The 19399-nt window shown below is 42.2% G+C and overlaps 3 protein-coding genes across 4 annotated transcripts in view; all 3 read right to left on the bottom strand.

Moving 5' to 3' along the window:
- Positions 1–36: 36 nt before the first annotated feature.
- Positions 37–7762, bottom strand: aldh3b1 (aldehyde dehydrogenase 3 family, member B1). The gene is made up of 10 exons (XM_008285739.1): positions 7691–7762; positions 6384–6553; positions 5997–6107; positions 5035–5155; positions 3753–3838; positions 3581–3662; positions 2992–3384; positions 1995–2161; positions 1809–1908; positions 37–760 (listed from the first exon to the last, which is right to left on the bottom strand). The coding sequence occupies exons 2-10, from the start codon at positions 6543–6545 to the stop codon at positions 573–575; spliced, it is 1410 nt and encodes a 469-aa protein (XP_008283961.1). The 5' UTR covers positions 6546–6553; positions 7691–7762; the 3' UTR covers positions 37–572.
- A 577-nt stretch (positions 7763–8339) lies between these two features.
- Positions 8340–15724, bottom strand: LOC103360083 (serine/threonine-protein phosphatase 4 catalytic subunit B). Its single transcript, XM_008285738.1, has 9 exons — positions 15573–15724; positions 14606–14906; positions 13488–13539; positions 13354–13404; positions 12442–12543; positions 12031–12204; positions 11744–11870; positions 11389–11578; positions 8340–9307 (listed from the first exon to the last, which is right to left on the bottom strand). Exons 2-9 carry the CDS (start codon positions 14713–14715, stop codon positions 9178–9180), a joined length of 936 nt encoding a protein of 311 aa, XP_008283960.1. The 5' UTR covers positions 14716–14906; positions 15573–15724; the 3' UTR covers positions 8340–9177.
- Positions 15725–16784: 1060 nt separating this feature from the next.
- The window catches only part of cln3 (CLN3 lysosomal/endosomal transmembrane protein, battenin), a 17407-nt gene continuing 14792 nt past the window's right edge, over positions 16785–19399 (bottom strand). For both annotated transcript variants that reach the window (XM_008285735.1, XM_008285736.1), the window contains exon 15: positions 16785–18805. In XM_008285735.1, coding sequence (XP_008283957.1) covers positions 18689–18805 — 117 coding nt within the window. In that variant the 3' untranslated portion in view covers positions 16785–18688. The remainder of the gene's footprint in view (positions 18806–19399) is intronic.

The following is a 19399-nucleotide window of genomic DNA, read 5'->3' as shown; positions in this document are numbered from 1 at the left end:
TTCTGAGGGGGACAAAAAACAACTTTTTAAGACATCTGTTTGGCGATAGCAGTGTAATTTCAATTTTATTTACATTACTTAATATATTTATTCATTCATGAACAGCAATAAAAGACAGACACCAAGAAAAAAATATATAAACCAACTGACCAGATGATATAAAAGTTGTTCAAATGAGGTCGTTAGAAACAGTAACACTGTGCCAAAACTCTTACTGCGTAAATATTTTAGTGCAAAAGCATAAAGATAGGCACACCAGGTATTTAAGATAAAACTAAGGACCCAGTGGGGTAAAGGTGGGACCACAGGTAGACGATAACACAGCATTGGGTATCTGCTAAAAACACTGTAGATGTGAAACTAAAATTAGTCTTGGCATGATTATTAAAGTCTGCTTTATGGGATGTAACGTGTTCAGAGATACACAGAAAAGGCACATTAACATCTAAGCAAGCAAACACAATCGTCCCAGCAGGCTGGTTCATCGTGTTCCACTCACACCGTTACATACAGTATAAAAAGTTCCACTAGTTTCTCATTCACGCGTACTCACACACTCGCCCCGCCTGGTATCACATGAGCGAGCAGGTGGTGTTCGGCGAGGCGGTCCAACGCAGCCAGCCCAGATTTGTTTCGGTGTAAGGCGGGTAGCGCAGACTGTTGAGTCTCTCCAAGGCCCAGCCGCGCAGCATGCAGGCTCGGTGATGGCTGAACGTCTCAAAGCCCCAGCGGCCGTGGTAGTTACCAAAACCGCTGGCCCCTGGATGGAAAGGGGAACACTGGTCATGAAGGGCTTCTTGTTATGCTAACTTCTCACATCTTAGCTATCACATGACAACACAACCATATAAAATAAATGAATCAAAGGTTGCTTTTTCTTGGATTTGACGGGTTTCAATGTAGATTTTTGTCAGGTCATAACTTTAGTTCAACATTAGTTAATCTCTGTAATTCATAATACTGTAGGATCTTAGCCTTGATATTTAATATAGTCAGGTAAAGTTGTATTTTATGATATTTTTGTAGGTTTTTAATCCTTAATATGTAAATTACACAAAAAAAATATACTGTGGATCATGAACCCAATATTTCAACTTATTTGTTTAAATTGTTATGCCAATGGGTCACCACTTCAGCTCACCTGGTTGAGCTGGCGACCCATGTACAGGCTATAGTCGCCGATGCAGCGGCCATGTGTTCGAATCCCGCTCATGGCCCTTTGCTGCAACCCATTCCCCCATTCTCCTCCCCCACTTTCCTGTCTCTCCTTCGACTATCCTATCTAATAAAGGCAAAAAGGCCACACAAAAAATTGTTACGCCAATAGTGTATTTCTACTGGAAAAGCACAGCTGTTTTAAATGTGCTGTATAAATAACTATACCTAGACCTGACTTCTACTAAGAAATGCAGGTGAGAAGACACTTTCCAGTAATGAAGAGCATCCATATTTCCATCAGCACCACGGCTACATCTTCCAGGCTATTTCAGAGTTACAGATCAGGCTACAAATGACTTCCAATCTAAAGGTGTTCTGAGGTGACCTTACATATGCTTTTCCTTTTATTCCCATTATCCACAGGATCTCGTGCTTTATTTATGTGCACCACATCACTGAAATCTGACTCAAAGTTACACAGAAAGTTGGCTGATACACTCGGCCATGTCTGAACAACTTACAGATATCAAACCTGATTTTGTTGTAGCACCCACCAGCATCCCTAAACCCTACGGTCTGAACTCACTGCAGGTCTTATCAATATGATAATCACATGAGTGGAAGAAGCCTGAGACCAGGGTCACACCTACCTACTCCTCCAAAGGGCATGGAAGGCAGGGTCATGTGGACGATGCCGTCGTTAGAGCAGAATCCTCCGCTGCTCGTCCTCTCCATAACCTCCTTCACTGCCTTCAAAAAGAAAGAATGTGGTGTGAAACACAAGACATGGTGTTGACAGCTCAGAGGTGGAAGGCTGCAGAGTTCTGTGTTCTTACAGATGAGTCGTTTGAGAACGTGTAAAGGGCCAGAGGCTTCTCTTTGCTGTTGATGAAGTCGATGCCCTTCTCCAGGGACTCGACAGTGAGGATGGGCAGAATGGGGCCGAAGATCTCCTCTGCCATGAGGACATCGTCTTCAGGAACGTCCACCACGACTGTGGGAGCTGAGGAAAGCACAGAGACAGAGAAGAGAACACCTTCTTTTTCTGGCATTTCTGATAAAGTTAAACAGACTCAAGCCATTTAGCCTTATACATCAAAACTTCTACAGCTTTTAGACACTTACCAATTATGATTTTACTAAGGAAGCTGTGAGGATTAATGGTTTAGCTGTCAACAAATAAATAATCAGCAACTATTCTGATAAAAAAAAATTAAACGACTTGAGTCATTTTTTATGAAAAAAAAAGTCAAACCGTCTTTCTTCTCCTTAAATGTGACAGTGAACTAAATGTCTATCAGGTGTGGACAAAACAAGACACTTCAGAGCATCATCTTCAGCTTGGGGAACACTGATCAACATTTTATAAACCATGCCGATGAACACTGAGCACGCTCACTGCGTGACGTTGTCGTGTCCTCTTCTGCACATGCGGGACACTTTTGGGTCGTATGAAGTTCACACAGCAGATCACATACAAGTCGTATTTAATTGGAAATGTGAACAAACTGGCAAAAAATCAGATTTCACAAAAAAATCCAAATTGAGCATTAAGTCCTGCAGTCTGAACGTAGCCAATCTGTGGGATTGTTCAGTCAGATAATACGCCGTTATCCTGATTTGTGACAAAAAATGTCATGTCGGAGTCGGAATCCAAGGCTGTCGGTATGTTAAGGCTGTTTTCTATGGGTTCTGTTTGCTTTTCCTAAAAACCTGTCAGATAGCAAGGTTTTCGGATTGTTAAGGGTCGGATTATCGAGTCACGACTGTATCTGTGAATCTAACACCTGCTGGATTTTATTCAACTGACTCTCAAAGTGCTTCCCAACCTACCTATGTACTTGTCCTCCTGGTCGCTCTCTCCTCCCACTACAACTTTGCCGCTGGTCTTCCCAAGCAGGTCCATCAGACGACTCCAGTGTCGGGGTGTCACAATGCGGGAAAAGTCGGGACACTTCTGGGGCTCCTTGCCGTAGAATTCTTCCAGGGCCTGGCGCATTGCAGGCAATATGGCATCCCGAGTGGCCATCGAGCACAGCACGTAGTCTGGGGCCACGCAGCTCTGGCCGGCGTTGAAAAACTTGGCCCACACCAAGCGGCGAGCGGCATATTGAATGTTTACCTGACCGTGTATGAAGCAGGGACACTTGCCGCCCAGCTCCAAAGTCACTGGAGTCAAGTGGACGGCGGCGGCCTGCAGGATGGAGCGGGCCACATTCTGAGAACCTAAAAGAGAGAGATGACACATCAGCAGCCAAAGTGGAACGGGTTACACACAAACATTTCAGTGTTTTCAAATCAAGCTGCATTAGCTGAAATCTGACTGCAGATCAGTGTAATGTAGGAAGTAAATGTTGAACATCTGACATACATGCTGGTGATGCACAATATTGGATATTGACGTGAGATGCAGTGTTTCTACCTGTGTAGAGGATGTGATCAAATCGATTCTGCAGAAGGGCCTTTGTCTCCTCTGCTCCACCACTAACAACTGCAAAACAGTCCTGTGAAATCAAGAGTCCAAAACATGAATTTTTCAGTTACGCTGTGGTTGACCTTTCTCATTTCTTATCTGTTGAGAAACTATACTTTACCTGAGACAGGTATTTGGGGACGAGCTCTGCTACCAGCCTGTCTGTGGCCGCGCTGACCTCTGACGGCTTGAGGATCACACAGTTTCCTAGTCGGAGACATCGACCAAAAAATACATCAGTGACTCCGTTGCCAGTAGTTGAATTTGTGTATTTCTACAGTTGTTTGTTGCAGCTTTAAGGCATGAACAGCCTTCATCTTTAATGCTACTGAACTATTTGTTCGCATGTATAAATGATTTGACATAACTTTAATAAGGAGACAGAGCTAACCCTGTAAACAGGGCTTGCAGAGCAGACTTCACTTAAAATTACAGAGTTTATAATAAGCATTCACCCCCCAGAAGTATTCCACTTCTATTATTTTTCAAAATTAAATCATAGTTTGGCTCTTTGACAAGAATGCATTTTTAAAAAAATTCATGTCAAAGTGAAAACTAATTTCTACAAAGCAATCAAAAATATTAAATATAAGATAATTGCATAACCCCTCTAAAGTCAGCATTTAGTTGATGCACCTTTGGCTGCGATTGCACACGTAACTTGTGTAGATAAGCCCCAGTCTGACTTGCACTTCTGGCCACTGCAAGTTCACACCATTCTTCTTGTAAAGGTGTGTACAGGTAGAGGCCAACTGGTGCTAGAAAACTTCCAAGGCTGGTGAATACTTCTCATAGGCACTGTACATATGGTCACCTCAAGATATCAGAAACAGATTTACAGATTCTTGCTTCTGCTTTGCACTACTAGTTATTTTTAGTTACCTTTATTTATTTATTTTTAGCTATTTTATATTTGTATCTTGTACATTGTTCCTCACTGTGTATATTGATTGTTGCACCAACCCACCTGAACAAGTTCCTCGTATTGTGCAAACTATACCCGTTTCTGATTCTGATATCAGATATCGCGGCTGATACAGCAATTACATTACAGATCCTTACAGACGGATCTACACGAGACTGAAATCTCTCTAGCCAGTAAATTATTGCTTTGAGGTGAATCGCTTGACAAGTCTTGTTTGTGTGTTAAAGGTGGGGCCATCTGAACAACAACCTTCATCACACAAGGACCTGCCAGATCCACATTCTCTGAATTAATGATGATATTTATCATGTGTTGTCACGTTGCCTCACATGTCTTTCCGCTGACAGATGAGACTAGACTTTTCAGTGCATTTTTTCAACATTATCAGCGGATCTCATGAGTGCTGGTATTTGACATGGGTGACTCACAATGGTGAATCCACAGATCATTCAGATTATTCTGGGTGTGTGTGTGATACCTGCAGCAATGGCTCCAACCATGGGCAAGAAAAGGAGCTGCAGGGGGTAGTTCCACGCCCCGATGATCAATACAACTCCTAATGGTTGCCTCCGCACAGAACAGTCATCCAGCTTTGTGGCCTGTATGAATAGACAGAGAAATATTGAGGCTAAATTATGTAGCACCATAAGTTCTTAAAGATACAGTGTAAGACTGATCATGTCTGATTGTGGGACATTCAAGGCTGTGCCGGCAATTTTGCTGCTCACTTTGGCAGCACCTTGAAATCTGTTTCTGCTTCTTTGCTGTTTCACATAAACACCCAGTGTCTTAGCTTTTTGTCAAAGGCAAAAATAAAGATACTTCTCTCTCCATCTTTGTCATTTAACTATTAACACTTAAAGAGGAGTTGAGGTGGTATGGACATCTGATTCGGATGCCTCCGGAGAAGCTTCCTCTGGAGGTCTTCCGAACACGTCTACCTGGGAGGAGACCCCGGGGCTGACCCAGAACCTGCTGGAGGGATTATATCTCTCAGATGGCCTGGGAACGCCTCGGGATCCCCCAGGAAGAACTGGAAAGGGTCGCTGGGGGAAGGGAAGTCTGGAATGACCTGCTCCGCCTGCTGCCCCCGCGACCCGACCCAACCCCGGATAGATGGAAGAAAATGGATGGATGGGTGGGTGGCACTTAAAGGGGCATGGCTTTACACGTTTACAAGTTCAACTTACTTGTCATGAGGTGTACTACTCAAGCTGTACATAAATACACATCTCATTTTTTGCTCACTTTGAGTTCTGGTGTCTGATAGTGAACACTGACCATAACGTTTCAAAATGTCTACACCAAATGATTGTTCAATTTCTCAAAAAAACAGATACAGAAAAGAATAACACAAATAACACTTGAGTCCTATAAAAGTTTTTTTTTTTTTTTTTTTTAAATCAACACCCAGTATAAATGAATCCCTCTTGAACCTACCAGGCTTTTGCTGACATACTCCGGCTGCATCCAGCTTGAAAGGTTAGCGATGGTGACGTGAAGGTCGTTGATCACTATGTCTACCTCGGAAAGGACGGCCTCAAATCTTGGCTGATGTGCAGGCACAGCAATCACAAAAGTAGGTTAGCGCTTATTGTAGTGTAGCAGACAAGTACAGATAACATTGGTAAACAAAAAAATTGGAATTGGTGACTTTATCGCTAAATTACACCTGTCCCTCCTGTATTCTTTTTATTGAAAATGTTTTGCTTTTACTTTGAGATAGTTCTAAGAAAATTGCTACATCATGAGGACAGGAAATCCTTGAACTTCTGTCGTGTCGTTGGGAAACTACAGTACAGTGTTCATGTTTCTGTGTAGGAATACCTTTGCCAGATCTTTGTGCAGGGCCTCCAAGAACCTCTCCTCGTTCTCTTTGAGCATGGACATGAGCTTGGTCAGCTGTGCTTTACGAAACTGCTCCGGCACTGTGACTCCTGACCGAAACGATGACCGTAGCCTGTCCACAACCTGTCTCTGGGTGTCCATACTTTCACCTGGGACACACACACAGAGAAAAATAAGTCTCAGGTTTACATTAACTTGACATAGAGGAAAAACAAGAAGGCTTTCCCAATGGTGGGGACTGTGTCAGGTAAATGCTTGTTAATTAATTATCAAAGTGGCCACAGCAGTGCAGCATGAAGCCTCAATCACTGTGATTATTAAATCAACACAGCTTCTGACAACACTAATGAGCCCACATGAGCTGAATCAAGAGTAAACTGTTTTGTTGGCATGTTAAGCTTTCCTTTGCAGACCTTCCCACAATTCCTCCTGGAGACAAATCCCTGTGCAGCCCTTTCAAACAGCCATGAACTTCGGCCTGCATAATCTCAGCGTGATGACACGATACCAGGTCGTGTTGAGAAAGTGTGCGATTCTTGTGGCTACACGTTCGTGTGAGCTGCAGATGTTGCACCCCGCTAAAAGACCAGACAAGCCGGTCCATCTGACTCAGCAAAAACGAACCGGTGGTAGAACCAAATAGGAAGATATCAGCCAGCCACTTCTACAAGAACACGCAACACAAAATAACGTAAATCAAGCAGGTGTAGCTCAGGAACTGTTTCTTTTAAGATTTCAAACCTCAACCGATGGCAGTGGATTTAAGCTGCGCACTTCATTTCGCAATATTTCACAACAAAGAAGACGTATTTGTAATACACATGTGCGCCGAATTTATCAGAAGACCATGGCGATTTGACATTTGTCTCTGAGTGTATGGTTGCTCTAATTACTTGTGTAGAAATGCAAAGGAATTTTAAAAACTGGGATTTCCCCAAAGAAGGTTCGCACGGCAGACAGAGACGACGAGGCGCGTGCCACAGTAGCCACGATGTAAAACAGCGCGTGCTTTTAACTGACAACTCAAACTTTAAAACAAACATGTCGAGAGATTATTTCAGCAATTCATCTTAAACATACAGTTGCTGTGTGACTTAAAAGCAACACATGAACACGTGATTCATCTTAGCTAGTAATCCCCATTCACAATTAAATGAAGTTAGCTATTTTTCCTATTGAGTTCAGATTTCCTAGCTTACACCGCTGCTAGCGCCGAGAGCTAGAGAGCATTTATGCACAACACAGGAGGAATTTAAATTAAGAAGGAATATTGCAGTGTTTCGTACCTGTTGGTATGTGATTCGTCTCTGAAACCCGCACGTAGACACAGCTACTGTGCCGAAGATGAGGAGGAGTTAGTTTCCGGGTGTTCTGTTTTTTTTCCCCCTTCTTAACTTTCTCTGGAGCACTTGGAAGTGGGAGGGGTGTCAAGTTCGGTCGAGCTAGAAAAACTAGCCTTAAAACTTGTCAGGTGAGACAGCGTCGACTGTGCAAGTTCACCGCATCTCCTCTCCTGACCTGTCAAGGTTTATTTTATTCAGTGGTCCCCCACAGTGGGCTCTGTAGTCACGGGCTTCCATCGGTTTCACCCACAAAATGACTTGGTTTATTCGAATAGCTTTTCTCAGGCGGAGGGATACTCTCACCTCCAGCTGTTTGTGTCTGAGCAGCTGTGGTGGGGAACAGGTGCCTTGCTCATGGGCAAAGCGGACAATAAAAGGATTTCTCACTTCTTTACCTTTTATGTACCTCTACATGCGCATGCCAGTGTTCGTACCATGAAGCAGTTGATTTTCAGAACACCCTTATCTCCATCAGAGGCAAGCTCTCCCTTTACAATGTAGCTTCAAGATAGGGGTTTTATCTGCAGATGTTCTTGCAGATTCTGTGACCACGTACACGCAGGCAGCGTTCAATCACACCTATACCAGTGGATCAGCATTGATACAAAAACTTTATTCTCACAATATCAAAATTGACAGACCTACAGAGATTTGTAGATTAAAAGGAATTAAGAGAGAAAACAATGGTGAATATAGTGACTCCTGTTGGGAGTCATTACATTTCTGGTGTTTATTTGCGATGGTGCTGAGCAGCAGCACTTGGTATGTTAAATAGCGACGCACATGACGGATGGCAGTTAAACAGAAACATAAGAGCAAAAAGGGAAGGGGAGCAGGGAGGTGGGCATTTTGTATTTTATCCTGGCAGCAACAATTATACAAAAAATCAAAAACAAAGACAACATATGCATTGAAGGAATTCCTTAAATGATAAAAGTGTGAAATTTCCTACAGCTGCATATTTTGGAAAAAGAAAATAAAAACAAACACTGAACTCCTTCCAAATACTTCTAAAACTAAATGACAATGTTCATCATAAAAAAAAGAATACTACAAGGGGTGGTGAAAGTGAAGTCAGGGAAGGAGAGTGTTGTATCTACAGAGGGTGAGGAGGACAACAGATGGAAATGGAAGGAGGCTGAGAAAATGGCCATGTTCTATAGCTGAAGAGAAGTGACAACAGTCATGGGCCCAGTATCCGCCTCGCCCTTACACCTTTCACAGCGACTGCTCTGTCAGGCTTGGGCAGTACGGCAAAAAATCCAGCTCTTCAAGCTGAAGCTGCGCGACAGCTTCGCAGGGTTTGGCAGGTTTTCTGTCTAACTGCTGTGAGTTCGGGCTGACAGAACCGTCCAGCAGCAGGATGGAGGGCGGCTGGTGTGAAATGGTACCGGAGATTTCAACACATCATGGCTGTCTGCTCAAAGACTTCACAGGAAATAGTCGGCTACTGGCTTCTTGGAGGGGATGCCTCTGGTCTCTTGTGGCGCTGCCTCGAATATGATGAACTCCCGCTGTAGATGCTCATCCAGCTCCAAGATGGCTGCCACGTTGCCACATCTGGTTGTTAGAAGAGAGACATACGAAGGGTTAGGACAAACCGTATTTGCATGTCGATGAAAAGTAGTTTAAATTGTATGTAGGAGCCATGAACAAGATGAAATATAAAGAGAATGATTTTATATTACCAATAATACTTTGACATGATTTATCTTAATGGTAAGTATTGTTTGGTATTATTATTGTAGGTTATTTGTTAGGAGCTGCTCACATGGTATAGGGTGGTGAAGTTTATTTAGGTACCTGCTCACCCATGCAGTTGGTGAAGGAGAGGGTGAGCGGGATGCCGGATTTTTTGTTGACCGCAAGCTTGATCGTTGTGAGATTAATTTCGTTATATTTTGTGCACGTTATATTAAGTTGACCTTTTTTCATTATTGAACTTTTGAAAAATATTTGGATCTCAGCGAATCTTTTGTACAGCGTGTCGGACAAAACCTAGGCCCAGATTCATCCTTTCAGCGCTCTTCATGTTGGTTTTCTATGAAGTCGCTGCACCGCATGTTATGGCTGTTTTTCTTCTCAGACTTCACAACTAACATGATAGAAAGTGAGCCTTAAGTGTATTTAAATATCAAAATTTCCAACCCTTCTTTGCTCAGAAATGCCTACTTGTCTTAAAATAGATTATGTGGATAAATGAATCCAAATGCTACATGGTTCTGCATCACTGCGTATTCAGTGGATTTAAGTGGTCCAAGAAGTTGTTTTTCACTTATTTCACTGCTTGCTTCATTCATTTCCTCAAACCAAACTACTTGCAGATTGATTGTCTGGTTGGCCTGCTCACAGTCTCGTCCACAGTGAATGAAATCACATGAAAAATCAGGAATATCTGCAGCAGCTGCGAAACTTGCTGGTCAGCAGACTGGCTTACGCAACGTCTTCACGAGCTGTGTGAGGTCACAAGCCATTTTGGCTGAACTCAGCTCCCAACACACAATTACACGCAAAAAACAAAAAGAAAAGCAATCAGAAAATGCTCCAGACGAGCGTGTGAACGCCGAGGCTTTGTGCTGCCAAGATCAATTTCACAAATCACTTAATTCTTTTGTGAGTGAGGTCTGGAAAAGTATGAGCTGAACCCCACCAAACATCATTCAGGCTGATTTTCTGTCCTTCCACTGCGAGTGATTCAAATGCAGTACATAATGACTGCTGCGTTTTCTTTTTCCTTTATCTTCGGTGCACTAAGCACAGCAGTAAACATTCGTACACAGACGCCATGCTAGTTTGCTACAATGGTCGTGGAAATGCTCAATTAGCGCATTTTGGCTCCTTGAGGACTGAATTTGACTCGCCTCTACTGGATCCCATGCTGAGGGTTTACCAAGGTTGCGCATTTGTGTCATTTGGGTCTAGCATTGCCATTTATGTTTATTTACTTGTGTGAAGCATGTTGGTGACCTTAGGAAAAGGGTATGAAAACAGACTCGGGAATGCAGTCACCCAAACGCATCACAAGTGAAATGCAGGTCTGTGTTGACAAATGTACCAACTAAAGGCACGTCTGTTATCAGATCTGTGAGACAAGCGACAGAAAAATGTGGCTGAAATATATCCTGCCTTTAAAGCTTCTGACAGAACCATATCATAATGGTTTGCAAATATATATTCATTCAAACAGGAGAGACACGTACCGTAAATAGAAGGAAACTGATTTAAGGTCTGCATCTGGTACAGACGTATCAGTGTGGACTGGCCATTGGTAAAAACAGGGGGCTTTATTGGTGAGGGCTTGACTCAGGAGGTTGGAGCAGCACAGTAACGTGTATGAAGGTTTATGAGATGTCAAAACACTGAACAATAGCTTGTCATAAAGTTATCATGGGAGCCGTTTGATATTTTAACAATGGGGTGGTAAGTATGTATGTGCACCCACATGACTATTAATACAAGTTGGCATTGCAGCAAAAGTCAAACCTGTTTTTGTTGTTGTTGTTGTTTCACCTGCATGTACATACTCAGCAGGGACACCTGATGTCTGTTGGTATGTTTGTAATTGCCACTGTGCCCTTCTGTGTTTGCTGAGGTGTTGACATTTTCTCCATCCAAACAATACTTATTTGAGTCGAACCTACCTGTAGCAGTAGTTGGGTGCTGACCACACAGTGAGCACGGTCTCGTTGAAGTGCCACTTGTAGCCCTCCATGACCAGCTGGTGTGCTCGACAGATCATGTGGATGTCGTTGGCGGCGTTAAACTGAGCCACCACGTCGCTCCCAAACAAGTAGCCGGCACCTCTGGGACTCACTCCCCACCCTGTGGTGTCTGAGAGCGAGGAGAGGAAACTGGTCAGGCAACTTCTGCTTCTCACATTGCATCACTTAGAGTTTTTCTTATCGGGGCGCTCTGGTAGCTCAACCAGATAAGACAGTGCCACTCATCTTGCCAAACACTCCCTTAAATATTCAGTGCTTGAAAGTTTGTAGATACCTTCAGGGTCCGACCACAAGAGGTCACACATGGGCCCATCGTGAGGCACCTCCTGTTTTCTGTCAATGGTCCGGATCTGGTCCAGTGTCTGGATGGAGGGAGACAAGCCTCCGTGCACACAGAAGATCTGAAGGACATTGAGAGAAAATACAGAAAATAAAATTAAACTGATAGAATGACATATCAGAAACTGAGAGGCTACACAGCCATCTATCGAGAGTAACAACACATTTAGACAAAACAATTGAGCGCATTTTTAAAAAGAAATACTGGCTCATGCAGCGCACCTTGCCATCAATGATAGCAGAGAGGGATAGGTAGTCAAATATCTCAGTGCAGTATCTCCAGACAGTGACTGAGCCATATTTGCGGAGGCACTCGTCGTAGAAGCCGTAGACCTGGGTGATTTGCCGGGACTCGTGGTTACCCCGGATCAAGGTTATCCTGTCTGGGTAACGCACCTATGGGGCAGAGCAGACGAGCATAAGGACATTTCCAGATACGTAGAGCCTTTAAGCACCTTGAAAGATTAAGAATTGTACTTGAGAAATTAGCATACATCATTACAGGCCGCCCACAGGCGGTTCTTTATCCACACTGCTTTCATCTGATCTCTTTTTTCTGACACCCCACTCCTTCAATCCTTGCCAAAAAAGGTGACTGTCATGGATCAGCAGCAGACAAAAATGAACGTATACCTTAAGAGCTAGCAGCAGCAGAAAGGTCTCCACACTGTAGAAGCCTCTGTCCACAAAGTCGCCCATGAAGAGGTAATTTGTCTCCGGGACATCCCCACCAACCTGCCATGTGGAATGATTTAAAAACAAGTAGGTTAACAGTGGCGAACTGCAGATTTGATGTAAATCAGTCATCCAGTCAACATCATAAATAATGCAAGCACCATTCTCTCAGGGATTGGACCTGCGTCAACCTGACCTAGCATCAATTTGCCAGGAGCGCCGCTCACCAACACACCCACATACATAACAACAGAGTCTGTCGACCAACTCCAGCTGTCTTCCAAGACTCACAATGCAACGAGATACAGCTTATACATCTTATTTATCAAAGTGTCAGCGCCGATGTGTTCACCCTAACGGCAATTCTGATTAGAAAAACATCCAAGGTACAGAAAAACATACACCTCCTCCTTTTCTACATTGTTCCGCATGATTTAGACACAGATGAAATCCAGCATCCAACAAGCAGGATGAACAATGTCACTGAAGCCAATTCCAGGCAATAGTGATGTTTTCCTCCCCATATTTTGTGTCTGCCACAGCTCTAAAATATATGATAATGTGTCTTCTTAAAACCAGTCTTTTAAACAGTTTATGGACGCACTCGTGTGGATTTCAGGGCAATGGTTCGAGGGATTATTTTTAAACACAACTGTTCCTATAAAAAAATGCTAGAAGATGGGGACAGACTAAACAAACCATCTTTCAGGGGTTGTGTTAAGTGCTCTACTGCATCTGGATAAAGTCTTGGACGTCTACATCTTTCCTGCACCAGTCAGCTAGAAAATGTAACACGCTGACAACTTTAAAAAAAACAAAACAAAACAGATGATCAGGTCTGTAGTGAGCATTATGTAAAAAGAAACTTACTCTAAAGAGCTCTTTCAAGTCATAGAACTGACCATGTATATCACCACACACCTGTGAGGAAAAACCAGAAGAAACATGATTACCACATTTGAACTTCATTTCTGAGCAGACAGGAGCCAATAGATATTACTTACCGTGACAGGAGAGTCTACTCTCTGGACGTTGCTTTCTTCAACCAGAATCTCTCTGAAAACACATCCACACACACGTATAATTACTTCATGTTCCACTACAGCGGCCTCACACACAGGAAGACCCTCTGTATTTGTATCTTAGTTCTGCTGACATAGCAACTAACTCTCATAAGCACCTCATTACGGTGTTTAAACAAGAGCAATATTACAATTCCTGAATGATCTGCCTCATCTCACAATTTAAAACACTTTCGCACTCTTGATAAAGCGACCACAATGTGTAACTCGCACAAAAAAACTGAAAACTGTGACCTCTTGGAGCCACCTGTCAAAGCTGACTGGGGAGGCTTTTTAATTCTGCTTTCAAAATCTGTATTAAAAATATTACCGCTAAGAGCAGGCAGAACACGCTCTCAAATTTAAGGTTGGACTGATAAATATCTAGGCCCAGCATCCCAATCTGAGTTACTTGATTATCCGCCAATATCCAGGCGCAATCCGATACGTAATAAATACTGCAAAAGGGCCAGAGTACATAATTAAAGCACATCACGGAAGTTAGTTAACAAAGACCAGGTGAGATATGAGTCTATTAAAAAAACGGTGACCTGTATCACAGCCTGGGTCCAGGAGTATTTATCGCAAATATTTTGCCAGATAACTATTGTGTATCTGTCTCCTTGTCCATTAATAACTGGCACCAGCCCTGATAAAACCACGGTCGACCACGACAAGGTAAAGTACAAAAAAAAATCTACTGAAACAATACGATGCTCTAATTCTGCACAGATGAAAATGTAACTAGGCTGCAGAAAGTCTGGGGAATAAAAGACAAGAAAATGTTGGCATCTCCCGACTGTCAATTATGCAATAAAAAGACATAAATTAACCTCCTTTAAAAATGTGTTGACTTCATGTATACAAGCACTATATAAAAAACAACAACAACATATGATTATAATTAATATGTAGTGCATATTGTGAACAACTACATAGTAACTTAGCTACCTCAATCAATGGATGTATCATGCGTGAATTAAATGTCAAACTCTCCATACATATCTACGATCTCTAACACTGTTTTCTATGTCAGAATCGAGGCCAGTTTGATTCATTACCTGGCTTTGGCACACAGTGCTTTGACTTCATTTTCTTTAATGAGCTCACAGCGTCTGAGCTGCTCTATCTGTCGGTCCAGGTCACTGATGTCCCCCATTGTCACACACATAGGGAGAGCTGCTCACACACTTTGTTCACACACTCCTCTTCTCACACTCCGGGTTTACTAAAATATCAGCCTCCCTTTTCCTCCAGGCAACGGGGCAGACAGCCACAACAGAGTCCCTTCCTCGAAAACAGACGGGGCCCTTCAACTCCTGAACGTCAGGCTTGTGCTGTGAGGCTGTGCAGAATAAGGAACTGTCGAGGAAAAATAATTACTGTTAACAGATTTAACCACATTTGAAAGAAATCAAAAAATAAAAAATAAAAAAACAATAACATTCATGTAACCGGATAAACCTGTTTAGTTACTGTTTGTTATATAACAAGTTGAACTTTAGTTCTCGTAAAATGGATATTAGCTAAGCGATCACGTCATCAGAACTGTTTCAAATTATTATAAAATATTAGCCTGTTTACACCAAGTCCAGATGAACAGAGCACATCAGAAAGCTGACGGTCCTCGTCCAGGAATGTGAGGCCTAGGGGCGTAGCTTAACAGTAAGCTAACCATTAGCACGTTAGCTTACATCACTGCTAACGACGTCAGCGAACAACTGATTGTTTGATAAGTTAGCCAACCATTTTGTTTGGGAATCTGTCCTGACTGTTAGCACAAATGTCTGCCAGCCGGCGCCGAACACCTACACACACTTAGCGTGCTAACGAATTGTTAAAGCAGGTTAGCTGACGAAACGCTGTATGTTAGCGGGCTAACCACGGCTGTCGGGGCACCAGGCTAACCAACTTAAAATACGGCGTCAGTGCTGCTCGGCTAATTTCGCTAGCAGGCTAGCTAACGTTAGCGACACACATTCAAACGATTCGCCGCTAAGTCGACGAAACAAAAGAAAGAGTGTTTACCGTGAAGCGAGCGATAGCAGAAGTGCGAGAAACAAACACCACTATGTTTCATTCCGCGGATCGTGGGTCCTCTCGCCGCTCACCGGCCCCTCTTCTTCCCCCGGTGTCGCCTTTGCCGGTTCACTCCTGCCGTGCTCATGAACACCAGCGACTCCACTGTAGCTTCCGCTGTAGTGAGCGCGCATCGCTCGGTCCCGACAGGTGCTGGTGACGAGCGGCAGCGTGGAGAAGTTCACAGTCCACAGATGACTTCACTCCACGCTGAACAAAATGAACCACCCCTGGAAATTCAAACATTTATCAGCCCACGGGGTTTAAACTGTTTCGTGGTGGTGGAAAGAGCAATACTGTTCTTTACAAGGCAAAGCACGTTTGTTTTTATCGGACTTTTCATACAAGAAACAAGGTTCAAGCACATTACATGAAATATGTAAAATAATAAAAGCACACAGAATAAAAACAATAAAATAATTAAAAGCTAAATTTAATTTAAAAGAAAATTTAAATCAATAGTGATCAAGTAGAGGGTCTTTCGCTTGGATTTGAAAGTAGTTTTCTGGCAGTAATGTGCAGTAATCCAGCATTCAGAGGTCTGAAGTGAAGACAATTCAAGGATGGTTGAATAAAGACATTAAAATGCTTTAGAATAAAGGATAAAGAGTAAAAATGTAGTGCAGCTATTGAAATCTGTGGCTGAAGTAAATGTACTTTTTTGTCTTATGTGAACTAATATTTTGGGGTTTTGCTGTTGGGACCAAGAAACATGAACGTATCATCTCTACTGTAAGGATATTGTAATGGGTATTTCTCACTACACAGCTACTTTCTGATGTTTTATGACCGATGAATAGATTGATCAAGAAAGTAATTACCCAGATTAATTAATTGGGAAAAATAAATCATTGGTTGCAGCCATGATCATAACAGCAATCCTCGATTTTATTTCAGAGCGAATGGTTGTGAATGAAAATGTAGGTTATTTTTAGTTTAAAGGTGCCAGGCAGATCGCTCTGACTCACAGACACCTCAGTGTGTTGTTTGAAATGACTAGATGAAGTAATCACAGCCCAATCACAGTATCCTATATATATATATATATATATATTTCATACTTGATATACTTTCCAGCGTCTGAGCTCACTCAGAACCAGCCCCCATAACGTTTATTCATACACTTTAAAAACCCAGGAAAATGAATTACACCACTGCATCTCCAGTAAATGAAAGGTAAACCCCATCATTTTATTCATGTTAAAGTCATGATCAATGAAGCACAGGCTTAACAAATGATATCGAGTCGTAACAAAGTGCGGACATTTCAGCAGCATAACGTGGTAGTTAAAATGTCAGTAGGAATGTGCACTGTTCGAGACATGTCTATAAATTATCTACTTACAATGATTTTTATAATGTGGCGTCGCATTTTTAAGCATGTTCACTTCCAATACTATAAAACTTCAGAAAAGGAAGGATTTTGGAATGAAAAAAGCAAAACCTTGAACAAAAACAATTGCACTAGTTGTTGCAAAACCTTTCCAGATCGCTACAATACTGTATATAAAACGTGAAATCATCCATCCATCTATACACCGCTCAGTCCTCCACATGCAAACTCCACACAGAAAGATCCCGGGTGTCCTCACCGGGACGCGAACCGGCGACCTTCTTGCTGCGAGGCAACAGTGCTAACCACCGCTCCACCTTGCAGCCCCTACATGAAATCAATCCAGTTAAAAAATACTCTGGTTCCCTTTGACGCAAACGTATAATCGAAGGCATTCTTGGTGACGTCAGTTAATGGCCTGTTTCAATTGTACCAGTGATTGAAAAGCAAAACATACAAAAACAATACAAGTCAGTTAGTTCAGAAATAACCTGAATTAATTTTGGAGTTAAGAAGGCACCATAAAAGTTTTATCTACAAGGTTCTAGCTGTTGTATTAAAAGAAAAGAATTCCTTCAGTTCTGACAGGCAGCTGTGTTACTATAAGTTCGACTATGTTAAGCCAAAAATGATGTTGTAATGTTGCTCCAACGGTCAGTAATCAGTGGTTGGGCTCTTTGGTCGTGTCACAGTATTGAGGACATAACATTAAAACGTGATAATGGCACAACAGAGATCCCATGTAAACAGAAATAAAACATTCAAAACAAGTTAGAATCACAAGTGTCGTCACCTGAGGACTTTACTAACTCTCATTTTAGTACCATTTTTGGTATTTTTTCGTATAAATTCAGCTCTGAGTGGCAGTCAGAGGGCAACAGTTCTCATTCTGAAGACTTCATTATTGCAAATAAATGTAAGGTGAGTAAAAGTGAGGTCAGTAAAATAACAGCTTTTATCGTAAAGTTGACTCTAGTGTTGGTGTCTGCTGTCGGTTAACAAGAAACCCTTCAAACTCTATGATGTGGTTAACCTGATGGTGTGTTTGGGGCGCGGTTGATTCCCAGCCAGATAAGCCTTCACTGGTATGCATCTTCAAATACTGCAAATGCTAATCAAACACTATGCTAAGCACCAGTCTGTCATGCCATTCAGAGGTAATCCACAGGAAAAGCTGTTAATGTTCTTCTTATTATGTCTCCGGGTTTGTTTATTTTACATGTGAGGTGTTAATACTACACTTGTTCATTTTGCCAAGTGATGGCTGCTGAAGACTTGAACATTTCCTGTCCTGCTTTCACACCGAACCAGAAGCTTTTCTTGTGAAGGAGCTGCAGAGAAAGTATTATGTGCCAGTGTTTCTTTTAAAACAACATTCTCTGCATTGTTATGACAGCTTAATCAGCTTGTCTGACTTCTTTCAGGACATCATCTGATAACTGCCACTCACAGCATGCGTACTCCACGACGTAGTGATCAGCGGTTGATGGTAAAAGAGATGAATTAATAAGTCGGTCCACATCATTCTGTAAGGTTCACTTGCTGACGATTATAAATCAGCATTATATACAGTATGTGGAATCAATGTTTTTACGTAGGAGTGAAGTCTGCTTTTTTTTCCACATCAGTCTGTAACCCATTTCAGATTAAAAAATAAATAAAAAAGAAATCCATCAAATGCAATGCACCCACGTCTTGCTTATTCATCCTGCTGGTCAGTGCGTGGGCTCAGTCATAGGGAACAGAAGTATGTGTGGACGGGGAAGGCTGCGAGTCCAGCCAGAGCTATGCCCAGACTGTCTCCTACGCTGGCAGCAGCCATAGCGAACTCCCTGTATCTGTCCTCAGTCTGTGGGAGAAGAGAGAGACGTCAGGGTGGACACACGCTGTAGAAGCCGATAACGCAATAACGGCCGATAGCGTAATCACTGGCCGATAACGTAATAAAAATCTTGAACTGACAATGTAATAACTTGCCAATTACATAATAAAAGTCATGAACCAATAACGCAATAACTGGCTAATAGCGTAATAAAAGTCATGAACCAATAATGCAATAACTGGCCGATAACATAATAAAAATCCTGAACCGATAATGTAATAACTGGCCGATAGCGTAATAAGAGTCATGAAGTGATAACGCAATAACTGGCTAGTAGCATAATAAAAGTTCTGAAATGATCATGTAATAACTGGCTGATAACATAATAAAAGTCCTGAACCGATAACGTAATAATTGGCCGATGACGTAATAAAAATCCTGAACCGATAACATATGAACTGATTACCTTATCAGCCAAAAGATACTACGTTACTGGTTCAGGACTTTTATTATGTTATTGGCCAGTCATTACAATATCAGCTAATTACATCTTAAAAAGTGCAAATTTAATCCGTTATCGGCCGTTGTTACATTATCTGCTGTGATTACATCACTGGCTTC

This window comes from Stegastes partitus, unplaced genomic scaffold (genome assembly GCF_000690725.1).
Source record: "Stegastes partitus isolate 25-593 unplaced genomic scaffold, Stegastes_partitus-1.0.2 Scaffold414, whole genome shotgun sequence".
Classification (NCBI taxonomy): Eukaryota; Metazoa; Chordata; class Actinopteri; family Pomacentridae; genus Stegastes; species Stegastes partitus.
This window is presented reverse-complemented; position numbering and strand designations above follow the sequence as displayed.

What these genes read in the sequence shown, in the direction of transcription:
- LOC103360083 (XM_008285738.1), bottom strand. Translation starts at nt 14,715, where the DNA reads ATGTGTGTGACAATGGGGGACATCAGTGACCTGGACCGACAGATAGAG. An exon ending in GCACTGTGTGCCAAAGCCAG is followed by an intron (nt 13,540 to 14,605) that starts GTAATGAATCAA and finishes ATGTGTTTTCAG; the next exon opens with AGAGATTCTGGTTGAAGAAA. An exon ending in GCACCCAACTACTGCTACAG is followed by an intron (nt 9,308 to 11,388) that starts GTAGGTTCGACT and finishes TCTAACAACCAG; the next exon opens with ATGTGGCAACGTGGCAGCCA.
- aldh3b1 (XM_008285739.1), bottom strand. Translation starts at nt 6,545, where the DNA reads ATGGACACCCAGAGACAGGTTGTGGACAGGCTACGGTCATCGTTTCGG. An exon ending in TGCACAAAGATCTGGCAAAG is followed by an intron (nt 6,108 to 6,383) that starts GTATTCCTACAC and finishes CCTGCACATCAG; the next exon opens with CCAAGATTTGAGGCCGTCCT. An exon ending in GGTTGGAGCCATTGCTGCAG is followed by an intron (nt 3,839 to 5,034) that starts GTATCACACACA and finishes GTCTCCGACTAG; the next exon opens with GAAACTGTGTGATCCTCAAG.